The sequence below is a fragment of the Petromyzon marinus genome, chromosome 37 (assembly GCF_048934315.1).
Source record: "Petromyzon marinus isolate PM22_M1 ecotype Great Lakes invasive population chromosome 37, UKy_Petmar_22M1.pri1.0, whole genome shotgun sequence".
Lineage (NCBI taxonomy): Eukaryota > Metazoa > Chordata > Hyperoartia > Petromyzontiformes > Petromyzontidae > Petromyzon > Petromyzon marinus.
The window spans coordinates 19,893,198-19,907,222 of NC_133703.1; the positions used below are offsets into that span (position 1 = coordinate 19,893,198).

A 14,025-nucleotide genomic window follows, 5' to 3' on the forward strand; every position below is an offset into this window, starting at 1 on the left:
GGGTTTACTCTCCAACACACAAGCGGTGTGCTGAACCAGTCACTCATTGGCACGTTTCCTTTACGTGACAAACCTTACTGATTGGCTGTGTCGGGTGGTGGCGCGATCTAACCCACAAAAAAACCTCTATTATGGATGGCATTGGTCGCAAAAGCCTGCGTGCCGAATGTCAAGTCTGTTCCCTCGTAGAAATCAACACAAACTCGTGGGTGTACGTACGTCCTGTTGAACTTCTTTCGCACACCGTAACGGATCCAACCGCGCTAATCGGAGGTGCGGGGTGGGGTGGGGAGTCAACAAACTAAACACAACAAACAAACAAGCAGCTCTAAAGAGATGGGTGCTGGCGATCACCCCCATCGCCAACCCCCCCTACCCCGCCCCCCCCCCCATCCCCCGCGCCCCCTCACACTCGGATCTGCCACTTGCCTGCCTCTGCGTCTCTCCTCCACCACCACCACACGTGCCCTCCTCTCCTCAGCACCCCGCGCCCTCTCCATCCCCGTGTCCTGTTGGGGGCGAAGTCGGTTGGGAAGGAGTTTTGAGGGGCGGGGGGGGAGAGAGGAGGGGGGGAGGGGGGGAGGGGGGAGGGGGACATCGAGAGGCAACGTCAAGTGGAGGTCCACAATGGTCACGACCGCGAAAGTGGCCTCCACCGCAGCGGTGTCGTGGAAGACCCCGGGGGGGGGGGGAGGGGCGGGGGGGGGGGTTATTGGCCTACTCCTCCACACCGACCACACGTCTCGGAAGAAGTGGGAGCACCTGTGCTTTGCCCCACATATTGTAGAGGGTATTTTCATTTTTTTTTACACTGCATTTGTCTTTGCAAACGTGGCCTTGAGCCTTGTGGAATGGAAGGCGGTTCTGTAAAGATTCGTGTTGCTATCATCATCATCACCATCATGATGATTATTGCACGAGGGCGGCGGCACGGCCAGCACCACCGCACGCCCAGGGCCGGCTTTGACTGCCCGGGGGCGACGTTTTCACACCGCGACGGGCTAGGGGAGGTGGCGCCGGCACCAGGGTTCAGGCATCCGTCACCGCCATTGTCGGTCGCGAGCGGGAAATCGAACTCGGGTCGCCGGGTTTAACCGGGGGAAAGGTTGCGAGTTCTAAATCCCGGTAGAGGGTGGGGGGGGGGGGGGGTGACTGAACCCATCATCATCTGTCTGGGGTCCATAGAACGAGCACCACTTTGTGGGGAAGTCAACAGTGGATGTCCTACGGATGGACTCGCCCCCCACACCATAGCCATGTGGAACTTCCACCACTGGCTCAGGGCTGTGAACGGGAGATAAGCACCGCCTGAATGCTCGCTCGAGCAGGTGGCAGCAAGTGGGCGAGTGGGTCGGTGGGTGAGCAAGTGGGTGGGTTCATGGGTGAATGGCTGAGTATGGTACAGGCGCGCGGGTACAGGCGGTGCGTACAGGCGGCGCGTACAGGCGGCGCGTACAGGCGGCGCGTACAGGCGCGCGGGTACAGGCGGCGCGCGCGCGGTGCCAGCGGCTTCTCCGGCAAATCCCGTGCGAGTGCCGCGCCACACGTGACCCAATCCCCTCTCGCGCGCGACCACCACCACCAGCAGCAGCAGCAGTGACGTCGCGGGGGCAGCCCGGGCAGACAGCCCCCCCCCACACCCCACCCCCCCCACACCAACCCCACCCCACCAAGCCCTCACCCGCCCCAGCAATTTCAGCACCATCTCTCCCCCACCCCCCCGTCCCGGGCTCAATGATTCCCAGCTCGAGCTGGCAGAGCGTCCCTGTAATTATCCACGTGTCGGGGCTTCTACCGCTCGGCATGCGACTGACGGCCGACACTGCTGATGAATGAATAATAATTTTTTTTTTACTGAAACCGCATCGTCCTCTGCGCCGGGTTGCCGGGGTTGCGCCGCGCGTCGTTTCGGTTGCGATGACCGACGGTTCGCTCCGACGGTCCTGGGAAAGTTTCTTCGGGAGCCGGTGGGTGTGTGTGTGCGTCTGTGTGTGTGTGCGTATGTGTGTGGTGTGTGTGCGTCTGTGTGTGTGTGCGTCTGTGTGTGTGTGTGCGTGTGTGTGTGTCTGTGTGTGTTTTTTTGTAGGGGGAGCGGTAGTGTAGCAGTTCGCACGCTGCGCTACAAACCTTGTGACCCGAGTTCGATTCCCGCTCATGGCCAACACCGGTGACGATTATCTGAACCGGTCCTGGGCTTCCCCTAGGTCGACTCAGCCTCAAATGAGTACCTGGTGCGATGTGTAAACATTGCCACTGGGGGGACAAAGGCGGCCAGGCGTGGTGTTGGTCACCCAGCCCCTCGTGTGCCGGTGCCTTTCAAAGGTGCTCGCTAACAGCACTGGCCCCAACAGTCTGTTACAGGCTATACGGGGGATCTTTGTCTTTGTGTGCTTTTGTGTTGATGTGGGTGAGTGGGTTGGTGGTTGAGTGAGTGGGTGGTTGAGTGAGTGGGTGGTTGAGTGAGTGGGTGGGTGATTGAGTGAGTGGGTGATTGGGTTAGTAGCTGAGTGAGTGGGTGGTTGAATGAGTGGATCGCCAGTGGCTGAGTAAATAGATAGGTCATTGAGTGAGTGGGTGAGTGGGTGGGTGAGTAGATGGGCAGTGGGTGAGTGAGTCAGTTGGTGAGTGAATGGGCGAGTGAATGGGTGAGTGAATGGGTGAGTGAATGGGTGAGTGAATGGGTGAGTGAATGGGTGAGTGAATGGGTGAGTGAATGGGTGAGTGAATGGGTGAGTGAATGGGTGAGTGAGTGAGTGGGTGAGTGAGCGGGTGGGTGAGTGGCTGAATAAGTGTGTGGGTGAGTGAGTGGATGAGTGAGTTGGTGAGAGGGTCAGTGTGTAGGTGGGTGAGTGGGTGGGTGAGCGAGTGGGTGGGTGAGCGAGTGGGTGGGTCAGTGGGTGGGCGACCGCGTGGGTGCATCTGCAATTCACCAACTCTCAAAGAGACGATGCAAACCGATTGGCTCAATCACTTACTCTCCTTCACCGGCCGTTGCGCAACCGACGAGACGACTCCACCTCCACCGTTCCGTCGGCGAGAGCGAGGGAGCGACACACCCAACGTCCACCACAGTCCACTCGTTCACCGCCCGATAATCACCCCTCTACTCCCGACTTCCTCTCCACCGCGCTGCGTCGCGAAGGAGACGCTCGTTAAAGCCGCCGTGAGCTACGTCGTGAGCGGTGGTTGGGGGGGGGGGGGGGACCTTTCCGCCAGGGGCTCCCAGCGTCTTCGCGCTCCTTCCACTCGCTGCATGGCGATCGGCGACCACCCCCCCCCCCCCCGCCGCCAGCCCTGAGCCACTGGTGGAAGTTCCGCATTACTATGGCAGGGGCGAGTCCACAACCAATGTTGATTTCCCCCGCAAAGTGGTGCTCGCTTTATCGAACCCCCAGAGGGATGATGATGGGTTGCATGTATGTATGCAGAACTTCTTTCGCACCGTACGTAGCCAACCGTGCTAACCGCAGGCGTAGGGGAAGGACAACAAAACAGCTGTTTCTGCTGCACGGCTCTCCGCCACGTGCCGTTCCGGCTGCGATGTCCGGCGTCTCGCTCCCCGACGGTGCCGGCAACTTCTTCGGGAACTGCTCCATTAGACTCACTAACGAGCACTTGCCCCGGCAGTCTGCTTAATGCTATATGGGGGACATTTGTCTCTTGTACGTGCGTGTATATGCCTGTAGATGTGGGGAGCGGTGGTGCAGCGGTTAGCGCTACGCTGCGCAACGAACCCGGCGACCCGGGTTCGATTCCCGCTCACGGCCAACACCGGTGACGATTGCCTGAACCGGTCTTGCGCCTCCCCTAGGTCGACTCAGCCTCAAATGAGTACCTGGTACGGTGTGTAAACATCGCGACTGGGGAGACAAAGGCGGTCGGGCGTGGTGCTGGCCACCCACCCCCTCTTGTGCCGTTCCGGCCTTCATAGGTGCTCGCTAACAGCACTTGCCCCTACATTCTGTTAAGGCTATACGGGGGATCTTTGTCTTTGTCTATACCTGTCGATGCGTATGTGCGTGTGTAAGCGATGCAATCCCATCAGGTGGTACTCATTTTACTAACCCCAGCTGTTGCTGTTACCGCTGCTGATGATGATGCTGATGATGGCATTGAGTTAACCCTGGCAAAGATTCCAACTCAAGGCTTCACACCTTACCTGGCCTTCTTCGTGTCTCAATTAATTTGCCCAAAGCAAATTAATCAAGCCGCGATGCTAGTACGGTTCCGAAAAACGCGATAGTCTGCAATTGTACTGTAGTAGCGTATTTAAGGAAATAAACGCCACACAAGATCATTTCCTGCCGGGGTTCTGCAAAATTGAGACTTCCACAACTGTGTGGCTTTTCCGACAAAATAACGACGGTGCACTCTCTGCTGCTGCTACTGCTGCTGATATTGCTGATATTACTGCTACTATTACTGATATTGCTGCTGCTATTACTGCTATTGCTGCTACTGATATTACTATTGCTGCTGCTAATACTGCTATTGCTGCTACTGATATTACTGCTACTGATATTACTGCTACTGATATTACTGCTATTACTGATATTACTGCTATTGCTGCTACTGATATTGCTGCTATTGCTGCTGCTATTACTGCTATTGCTGCTACTGATATTACTATTGCTGCTATTGCTGCTACTGATATTACTGCTATTGCTGCTGCTATTACTGCTGCTGTTGCTGCTACTGATATTACTGCTGTTGCTGCTGCTATTACTGCTGCTGTTGCTGCTATCGCTGCTACTGATATTACTGCTATTGCTGCTGATATTACTGCTATTGCTGCTACTGATATTACTGCTATTGCTGCTGATATTACTGCTATTGCTGCTGATATTACTGCTATTGCTGCTGCTATTACTGCTATTGATATTACTGCTATTGCTATCGCTGCTGCTATTACTGCTATTGCTTGCACTGCTGCTATTACTGCTATTGCTGCTGCTATTACTGCTATTGCTAGCACTGCTGCTACTCCTGCTGCTATTGCTATCACTGCTGCTGCTATTACGGCTGCTGTTATTGCTGCTGCTATTACTTATTGCTGCTATTGCTATTACTGCTGCTACTATTATTGCTGCTATTGTTATCACTGCTGCTACTATTACTGCTGCTACTATTACTGCTGCTATTACTGCTGCTATTGTTATCACTGCTGCTGCTCTTACTGCTGCCATTACTGCTGCTGCTATTACTGCTGCTGCTATTACTGCTGCTACTATTACTGCTGCTATTACTGCTGCTGCTATTACTGCTGCTACTATTACTGCTGCTACTATTACTGCTGCTATTACTGCTGCTACTATTACTGCTGCTATTACTGCTGCTACTATTACTGCTGCTATTACTGCTGCTGCTATTACGGCTGCTGTTATTGTTGCTGCTATTACTTACTGCTGCTATTGTTATCACTGCTGCTATTACTGCTATTACTGCTGCTACTATTACTGCTGCTATTACTGCTGCTGTTATTGCTGCTGTTATTGCTGCTGCTATTAATTACTGCTGCTATTGTTATCACTGCTGCTGCTATTACTGCTGCTATTACTGCTGCTATCACTGTTGCTGCTATTACTGCTGTAGTTACTACTGCTGCTGCTACTGCAGCTGCCATTACTATTGCTACTGCTATTACTAGTGGTGCTGCTGCTGTTACTATTACTGCTGCTGATATTGTTGCATTTGCTATTACTGATGACGAATAGTGATGTTGCTATCACTGCTGCTGCTGTTGCTGCTGCTGTTACTATCAGTGCTGCTGCTACTGCTGCAATTGCTATCACTGCTGATGCTATTGCTGCTGCTGCTATTACTACCACAGCTGCAGCTATTACTATCACTGCTGCTGCTGCTGCTATTATTCCCACTGCTGCCACTGTTATGACTGCTGCTGCTGCGGCAATAAAGTCTGCAATGCATCACCCTCCACCGCCTCCGCATGCAGTGATGGACGCGAGCGACAGAGACCGAATGTGTCCCGATGTAAAATTAAAATATGCAAATGCAGGTGTGCTCTGCCCTTGGGTATCTTGGTATTTTATGTGCGTGTGTGTACCGGTGCGTGCGTGCGTGTGTGCGTGCGTGTGTACCGGTGCGTGTGTGCGTGTGTGCGTGTGTACCGGTGAGTGCGTGCGTGTGTGCGTGTGTACCGGTGAGTGCGTGCGTGTGTGCGTGTGTGCGTGTGTACCGGTGAGTGCGTGCGCGTGCGTGCGTGGGTGCAACAACGAGCGGAGCGCCGGGCGGCTGAAATGCGGCAAATTGGCACAGCAGGTGCATCTACCAGCCATCTCAGTCAGCCAACCCATGGCACCTGGGTCAGTCCACGTGACCTCCTGTCAGCGCGACAGCCTTCGCCACTTCACGTGGCCTCAAAGCGCACGTGGCCTGGCACAGACGCCGTGGTGACATCCACCACCACTTTGTGGCGAATGGCGGGTGTTGGTATTTGTGCAGGTGAGCACGTGCGTGTGTCAGTGCAGGTGAGCACGTGCGTGTGTCAGTGCAGGTGAGCACGTGCGTGTGTCAGTGCAGGTGAGTACGTGCGTGTGTCAGTGCAGGTGAGCACGTGCGTGTGTCAGTGCAGGTGAGCACGTGCGTGTGTTTGTGCGTGTGTTTGTGCGTGTGTTTGTGCGCGCGTGGGGAGCGGTGGTGGGGTGGTTAGCGCGCTGCGCTGCGAACCCGGCGGTCCAGAGTTCGATTCTCGCTCACGGCCAATTACAGTGACGATTATCTGAACCGGTCCTGGGCCTCCCCAAGGTCGACTAAGCCTCAAATGAGTACCCGGTGCCGTGGTGTGTAAACATCGCCACTGGGGAGACAAAGGCGGTCGGGCGTGGTTGCTTGGCCACCCACCCCCTTCGTGTACCGTTCCGGCCTTCGTAGGTGCTCGCTAACAGCACTTGCCCCAATCGTCTGTTAAAGCTATACCGGGGGATCTTTGTCTTGTACGCATTTATGTCTTTATTTATTTATTCCATAGCGAGCATCGGCACACCGTATGCAAATTTTGTTATTTTGGCCGAGTGAGAGAAAGGGAGGATATCCGATGCTGTGAACCCAATATTGCCCGATATTTGTTTAATATATTTTTTTGAATTCATCGCTGCGATACATTTTTTTGTGCATTAAAAAAAAATCCGCACCAGTACAGTTCAAAAAGAGATTTTGCGCGGAATATCGGGCATCGTAATAAAAATAGATATATAAATTGATTATATATTTAAGCTCGCATCTTCTCCACGCTTGCTGCTGCTGCAGCGCTGAATGAGCGATGCGTCTCTTGCCATGGCAGGGTCTGGTGATGGTGGTTGTCGTGGCAACAGCGGCCAGAATTCTGGCAAACTGCCAGCGTGGGATTAGTCCTCCGTGGCACGCGAGAGACAGAGAGATAGAGAGAGATAGAGAGATAGAGAGAGATAGAGAGAGACAGAGAGATAGAGACAGAGAGATAGAGAGAGATATAGAGTTAGAGAGAGACAGAGAGACAGAGAGCTAGAGAGAGATAGAGAGATAGAGAGAGACAGAGATCGAGAGAGACAGAGATAGAGAGAGACAGAGAGAGATAGAGAGATAGAGACAGAGAGATAGAGAGAGACAGAGAGATAGAGAGAGACAGAGATAGAGAGAGATAGAGAGACAGAGAGATAGAGGGACAGAGATATAGAGAGATATAGAGTTAGAGAGAGACAGAGAGACAGAGAGATAGAGAGAGACAGAGAGATAGAGAGACAGAGAGATAGAGAGAGACAGAGAGATAGAGAGATAGAGACAGAGAGATAGAGAGAGATAGAGACAGAGAGATAGAGAGAGATAGAGAGAGACAGAGAGATAGAGAGAGATAGAGACAGAAAGATAGAGAGAGACAGAGAGATAGAGACAGAGAGATAGAGAGAGAAAGAGAGATAGAGAGAGATAGAGAGATAGAGAGAAACAGAGAGATAGCGAGAGACAGAGAGATAGAGAGAGATAAGAGACAGAGAGATAGAGACAGAGAGATAGAGAGAGATAGAGAGATAGAGAGAGACAGAGATAGAGAGAAACAGAGAGAGACAGAGAGATAGAGAGACAGAGAGAGAGAAACAGAGAGATAGAGACAGAGAGACAGAGAGATAGAGACAGAGAGATAGAGAGAGATAGAGACAGAGAGAGACAGAGAGATAGACTTTGACTTTTAAGCAACTTTTTATTGCCGCCAGCAGCAAAAGCACTGGAGGCGATTTTGATATGAAATACACAAAGTCACCAGCAACACAAATGAAAATAAACGTTACAAATCCACGCGCTGTGGCGCTAAAAAGCACCGCGCTCAACACGAAAGAAAAGTCACATGGTTGTGGTGGTCATTCGCACAGAGAGAGAGAGATACAGAGACACACACAGAGAGAGACAGAGAGACACACGGAGACAGAGAGAGACACACAGAGACTTTTGACTTATAAACAACTTTTATTGCCACCAGCAGCAACAGCACTGCAGGCGATTCCGATATGAAATACACAAAGTCACCAGCAACACAAATAATCGCTATAAATCCACGTGCTGTGGCACTAAATGCAGCACGCACAACACAAAGAAAAGTCACGTGGTGGTGGTGGTGGTCATCGCGCACGCAACGTTGACGAGCGAGCGCTTCAGAAGGTGAACATGAGGGTGCCGTCCACGCTGGTACAGAGAGGGGCTTGTCCGGCTCCCCAGCGTTCGAAGAAGACGCGCTGCACATCACCGACACGTGTGTGTGGTACGTGGCGTGCTCCAGCCGGAGCCGCGCCTTGAGCAGGCCTCTGAACACTGGAAGCAGCACAGAGCAGCCGTCAGTGTCACCTTGCAGCGTCTTCTTCCTCGTTCTGTACACCGCCATCTTCGCCTGAGCACGGGCGAAGTTGGCGAGGTCATGGCGCTTGTTAGCCAGTTAAGGCACCACCCCCCATATACGAAGCTGCTGTTGTAGAAGGGCACCCCCAGTTTCCTGAAGATGTCCCCCAAAAGGCAGAACATTGGTTTGAGCCGCTGACAGCGTAAGTACCGGTGGGGGAGATCCTCCCTGGCACCGCAGGAAATGCACAAGTCTGTTACCCCTGGCGAGATTCGGCTGAGCCACACGGCCGATGGCAACGTGCAGTGTGCCAACCTCCACCGGAGGTCACCGCAGCGTTTGGCTACGGGAGACTTTGTACATTTGTTTCCACTGAGGGGCGGTCGCAATGAGGGGAGAGAAATTGTCTCTCCATGTTGTGTCCGGTAGGTCGGCCAGGTCCTGGGAATGCAGCGCCTTTACACAGCACGTGTAGAGCGCTGTGTTTGGGGAACTCTTTAGGGGCACGTTCCTGCAGCCTCGGAGCTCCAGTAGCTTGCCGGAGTCGCTGTGGCCGAGGGGCTGCGCACAGGAGAAGCACAACTCGGAGAAGGAGTAGGGGGGGGGGGGCTGCCACCGTCCCCCTGGCGCCTCCAGCTTCAGGCGCAGCTCCTTCATGGTGCGGAGCGACGTCCCGCAGCAGCTTCTCCCCAGCGAGCGTGGAGCGGAGCCCTGCGGTGTTGGCGATCTCATCTGCAGTCTTCCACTTGGGCTGGTGGGCCTGCACGAGGTGGAAGACTGTCCGCAGCCCTGCTGATGTGAGGCGTTCAGCCAGGGTCCTCTCTCCTCTGATCCCCTGGAAGAGGCCGTTGCAGAACAAGGGGCTCGTTTAGGAACTGCGCGAAGTCGTAAGGCGCGCGAGTTCTGCTCCACTCGAAGCTCCGCCACGTGTCGAAGAGGCTCTGGTGATAACCTGGCAGCCTCGTGTAGTCGACCAGGCTCAGGTCCATCAGGAAGAGCTCCTTTCCGTACCCCAGGCACCCCCCTGCATTCCTCAGCAGGGCGAGGGCCAGCGACTTCCAGGGTAGCTCCTCCCGGTCGTACAGCAGCCGCCTGACTGCCACGAGCCTGAAACTCGTGACCCTGGCGGCGACGTCCACCAGACCCTGGCCGCCCTCACCCACCGGCAGGCAGAGAACGCCCGGCCTGAGCCAGTGCTTTCCATGCCAGACAAAGTGCGCGAGTGAGCGGTTGACTCTGGTGAGTAGCCAAGCAGGAGGCTGGAGGGCCTTGGTCTTGTGCCACAGCACGGATATAGCCAGGGTGTTAGCGACGAGCACTCGGCCCCTGAATGACATCTGCGGAGCAAGGCGTGCCCATGTCAGTAGTTTAACCTCGATTGTGTCGGCCAGCTCGGTCCAGTTGTTCAGAGCGACGTCACGTGGTTTCCCCAGGTAAACCCCCAGGTACTTGACTCCGTCGTCCCCACAACTGACTCCTCCTGGGAGGAGCACAGAGCGAACGCCGCCTCGCGACCCCAAACACACAGGGGGGGCCTCGCACTTGGCCCAGTTGACCCTGGCGGAGGAGGCCCTCTCGTACACTGCAACCGCCTGGCAGAGCGCGGAGACGTCACGGACGTCGTTGAGGACGACGCATCACGTCATCGTCTGCGTAAGCCGAGAGCTTGATGACCGCGTTCTCAGGTCCCGGGACTTTGAGGCCAGTCAGATTTCGTCTCAGGTGGCGTATCAGTGGCTCAATGGACAGGGTGTACAGCAGCCCCGAGAGGGGGCATCTCTGCCTGATGAAGGCCTGGCCGAAGCCGAGCGACGTTAGGAGTTTGTCCAAGTACTCGTGGCTCACCCTGTCAAAGGCCTTCTCCTGATCTAAGAAGAGGAGGCCTAAGTCCATGTTGTGCGCTTCTGCAAGGGAGATTATGTCTCTGACCGTACCGATGTTGTCGTATATGCACCGTCCGGGGATGCAATATGACTGTTCCAGCAGGATCAGCTGACCCAGCACTGTCTTGAGACGGTTTGCCAGCACCTTTGAGAAAATTTTGTAGTCAGCACACAAGAGGGACACGGGTCGCCAGTTCACGAGGAGGCGCAGGTCCCCCTTCTTGGGTAGCAGGGAGACCACCGCTCTCGTGCAGCTCTGTGGGAGTTCCCCCTACTGCAGGCCTCTCCGTCAACAGTTGTAGTAGTGGAGGGCCGAGCTCATCCCAGAAGGCCGCATAAAACTCAACCGGCAGGCCGTCAATCCCTGGGGCTTTACCAGCTGCAAGCCCTTTTACAGCGGTGTGGAGCTCCGGCAGGGTGACGGGGCTGTCCAGACGATCCCGCTCGGGGACTCCTAAGGTAGGGCCCCCGTCCAGTAGCTCCCGGTCAGCCTCGTCGTGTGTGGTTTCGGCGGCGAAAAGTTGTGAGTAGAAATCCCTGGCGGTCTTGGCGATCTCGCTTTCAGATGTTGCCGTTTGTCCATCTGGAGTTCGCAAACTGGAATTTTTTGTGGTGTTGGCCGGTCCTTTGTTTAACCGGAAGAAAAACTTAGAGGGAGAGTCCACCTGCGACAGGTGCTGCATCTGCTCGTCCGTGATGGACCTGAAAAGCCGCTGCTTCTCCAGTAGCGTCTCACTCTGCTGTGTCGTGGGATGAGCTTAGCTCCGCTTCTAGCGCCAGCAGCTCGTTCTGCAGTTGGCGTGCTACCTCGTTGTTGGCGGCGGCGTGCTGGCCATGAACTGCTGACAGGGAACCCTGACCTGCGCCTTTGTGTTGTCCCACCATAGCTGGTGGGAGTTGAAGCTTCCTTTGGCAGACAGCCACTGAGCCCAAAAGGCTTTGAATGTTTCTCTGAAGTCGGTGTCGTCAAGCAGCTGTACGTTGAGTCTCCAATAGGCGCTGTGCTGTTCCGCTCTGGGAATTCGCAGCAGCACAGAGACCAGGTGGTGATCGGAAAAACCAGGAGGGTACGATATTACTATCCCCGAGCAGGTTAACGCCGCTGGCATTGACGTACAGTCGGTCGAGCCTGGCAAGGCCTATCCTGCCTTGAGAGCCGCAGCGGCACCGAGAGTACTGCCGCTGGGCTGGATGCTGCGGTCGCCGCACGTCACGCAGATCCAGTCTCCGCACGAGTTCGGCTAGCGGCCGTGCGGATTCAGGGTGAGGTTCGGCGGTGTTGCGGTCGAGAGGTGGGTCGAGGGTGCAGTTGAAGTCTCCTCCCACGACGGTGAGCAACGTCGTCCACGTCGTCTGTCGCGAGTGCGTCCCGCAGCGCGCCGAAGAAGAGCTTCCTCTTGGGGGCCTTGCTCGGCGCGTACACGTTAAAGCACCTGAGACAGGAGTTATTCAGGACGAATTCGACAGAAATCAAATGACCTTTGACGATTTCTTTGAAGGAGACATTCTCTGGTGCAAACCGCGAACTGAGCACAATCGCCACGCTGGCGAGGTTGTCCTCGGCATGGCGGAAGAAGGCCCGGCCGCCTAGGAAAGGCTGGCGTTGGGCCTCCAGAGTGGCGTCGAGGTGAGTTTCCTGGAGGAGAGTCACATCTGCTTTGTGTTCCCTGACAAAGCGGCAGATCTGGTCCCACCTCTTGTCACTGCGAGCGCTGTTACAGTTCAGACTAGCAACCTTAATAGCTGAAGCCATCATGTAGTTGTGTGGTGGTGGTAGTGTTAACAATAGTTGCGGGGGGCTGGGTTACTTCAGGGCAGAAGTAAGCTCCTTCTTCGCCTTGCGCATGAACACTTTCAGGCGGTAGCATTCCTGAGTTGAGAAACCAAACCTGTCGCTGTTGCGGCAAATTTGTTGGGATGCTTTGAGGAAAGCGGTGAGGTCAGGGAAAGCGGCCCCGACCCTAACTTGACGCTTCCTGAAAGTTTTGCCGAGGAAGCTGTGGATGTCTCCAGGTGTGTAATCGCACTCGCTGTTGACTTGTGAGTAGCTGAGCTCACTCACGTTGTCCTCTCCTTCGGTCTCCGACACCTCGTCGTCCGAGTCCTCCAGCTCGTCAAACTGTGACTCGGCAGAAACCTCGTTTGCCGTCGGTGATGGCAGGGCCTCATTGGGAAGAGGGTGGCTGCCCTCTGGAGGGTCTTTTGCTCTCCCCTTGGGTGAGGTGAGCCGGCCGTCATCGCCTCCCTGCAGTGTGGCGCTGTGAGGCGCCGCACCGGCTGGTGGTTCCTCTTGCTCTGAGGATGCTGAGGCGGCGTGCGGCGGTTTTGGCGGTCCTTGTCCCACCGTGTTGTCCTCAGACGGGTCGCCGTCGAGCATGTCTTCATGGTCATTCCCCGCAACGCTGTCTAGGACGGCGCTCGCTGGGGGGCGTTGCTCGTCCTGCTCTGCGACTTTTGGGTAGGGCTCGTGATCGGCGGTGGCCGCGCGTTTAGGGTTAGGGGCCGCGTGGCCTCCTCCGCCATGGCCGGGCTTCACCCTTGCGCTTGCGCGAGGTGACGAGGGTGAAGCCCTCGTCATCTTCGTCGTCGGTGGGCGGCTTTGTGCGACCGGTCGCCGAGTCAGAATCCTGCTGCTGCAGCAACTGGCACTCGTGCTGTGGTGGCTGCTGCTGCTGAGGTTGCGGTAGCTGCAGCTGCTACTGCTGAGGCTGCTGAGGCTGTGGTGGCTGCTGCTGCTGAGGCTGTGGTGGCTGCTGCTGCTGAGGCTGCGGTGGCTGCGGTGGCTGCTGCTGAGGCTGCGGTGGCTGCGGTGGCTGCTGCTGAGGCTGCGGTGGCTGCGGTGGCTGCTGCTGAGGCTGTGGTGGCTGCTGCTGCTGAGGCTGCGGTGGCTGCGGCTGCTGTGGCCGCTGCTGCTGCTGTGCAAGCTGCGGTGGCTGCTGCTGCTTCTGCCGGCGCTGCTGAGGCTGTGGTGGCTGCTGCTGCTGCTGGTGCTGTTGCTGCGTGATGTTTGTTGCAGGCTGCACGTTTTTTCCTTTTGGTTTGCCCGTGCAGTTTGCACGGGCATGGCCGAAGCCACCGCACACGTAGCAGCGCGGCCTCACGGCGGACGCGTACACGGTGTGAGCGTAGCCGTCCGTCGTGAACTTACAGTTCACGTTTAGTTCCGTGTTGTTGGCATTTAGAATCATAAAAGTTTGTCGCTGAAACGACAAGACTTGCGCCAGTTCTGGGTCCCGTGTGCGCCAGGGTAGCATAATGATGCGGGCCCCAATTTGCCAAACCGTTCAAGATCTCGTTGTAGGTCGGCAGTTTTGAGGAAAG

At 55.7% G+C, this 14,025-nt stretch overlaps 1 protein-coding gene across 6 annotated transcripts in view; it reads right to left on the reverse strand.

Annotated features, from left to right (window-relative positions):
• LOC116949497 (uncharacterized) overlaps window positions 1-14,025 on the reverse strand; it is a 142,669-nt gene that overhangs the window by 89,319 nt on the left and 39,325 nt on the right. For all 6 annotated transcript variants that reach the window (XM_076072411.1, XM_076072410.1, XM_076072409.1 and 3 more), the window contains one exon: window positions 430-509. In XM_076072411.1, coding sequence (XP_075928526.1) covers window positions 430-509 — 80 coding nt within the window. The remainder of the gene's footprint in view (window positions 1-429; window positions 510-14,025) is intronic.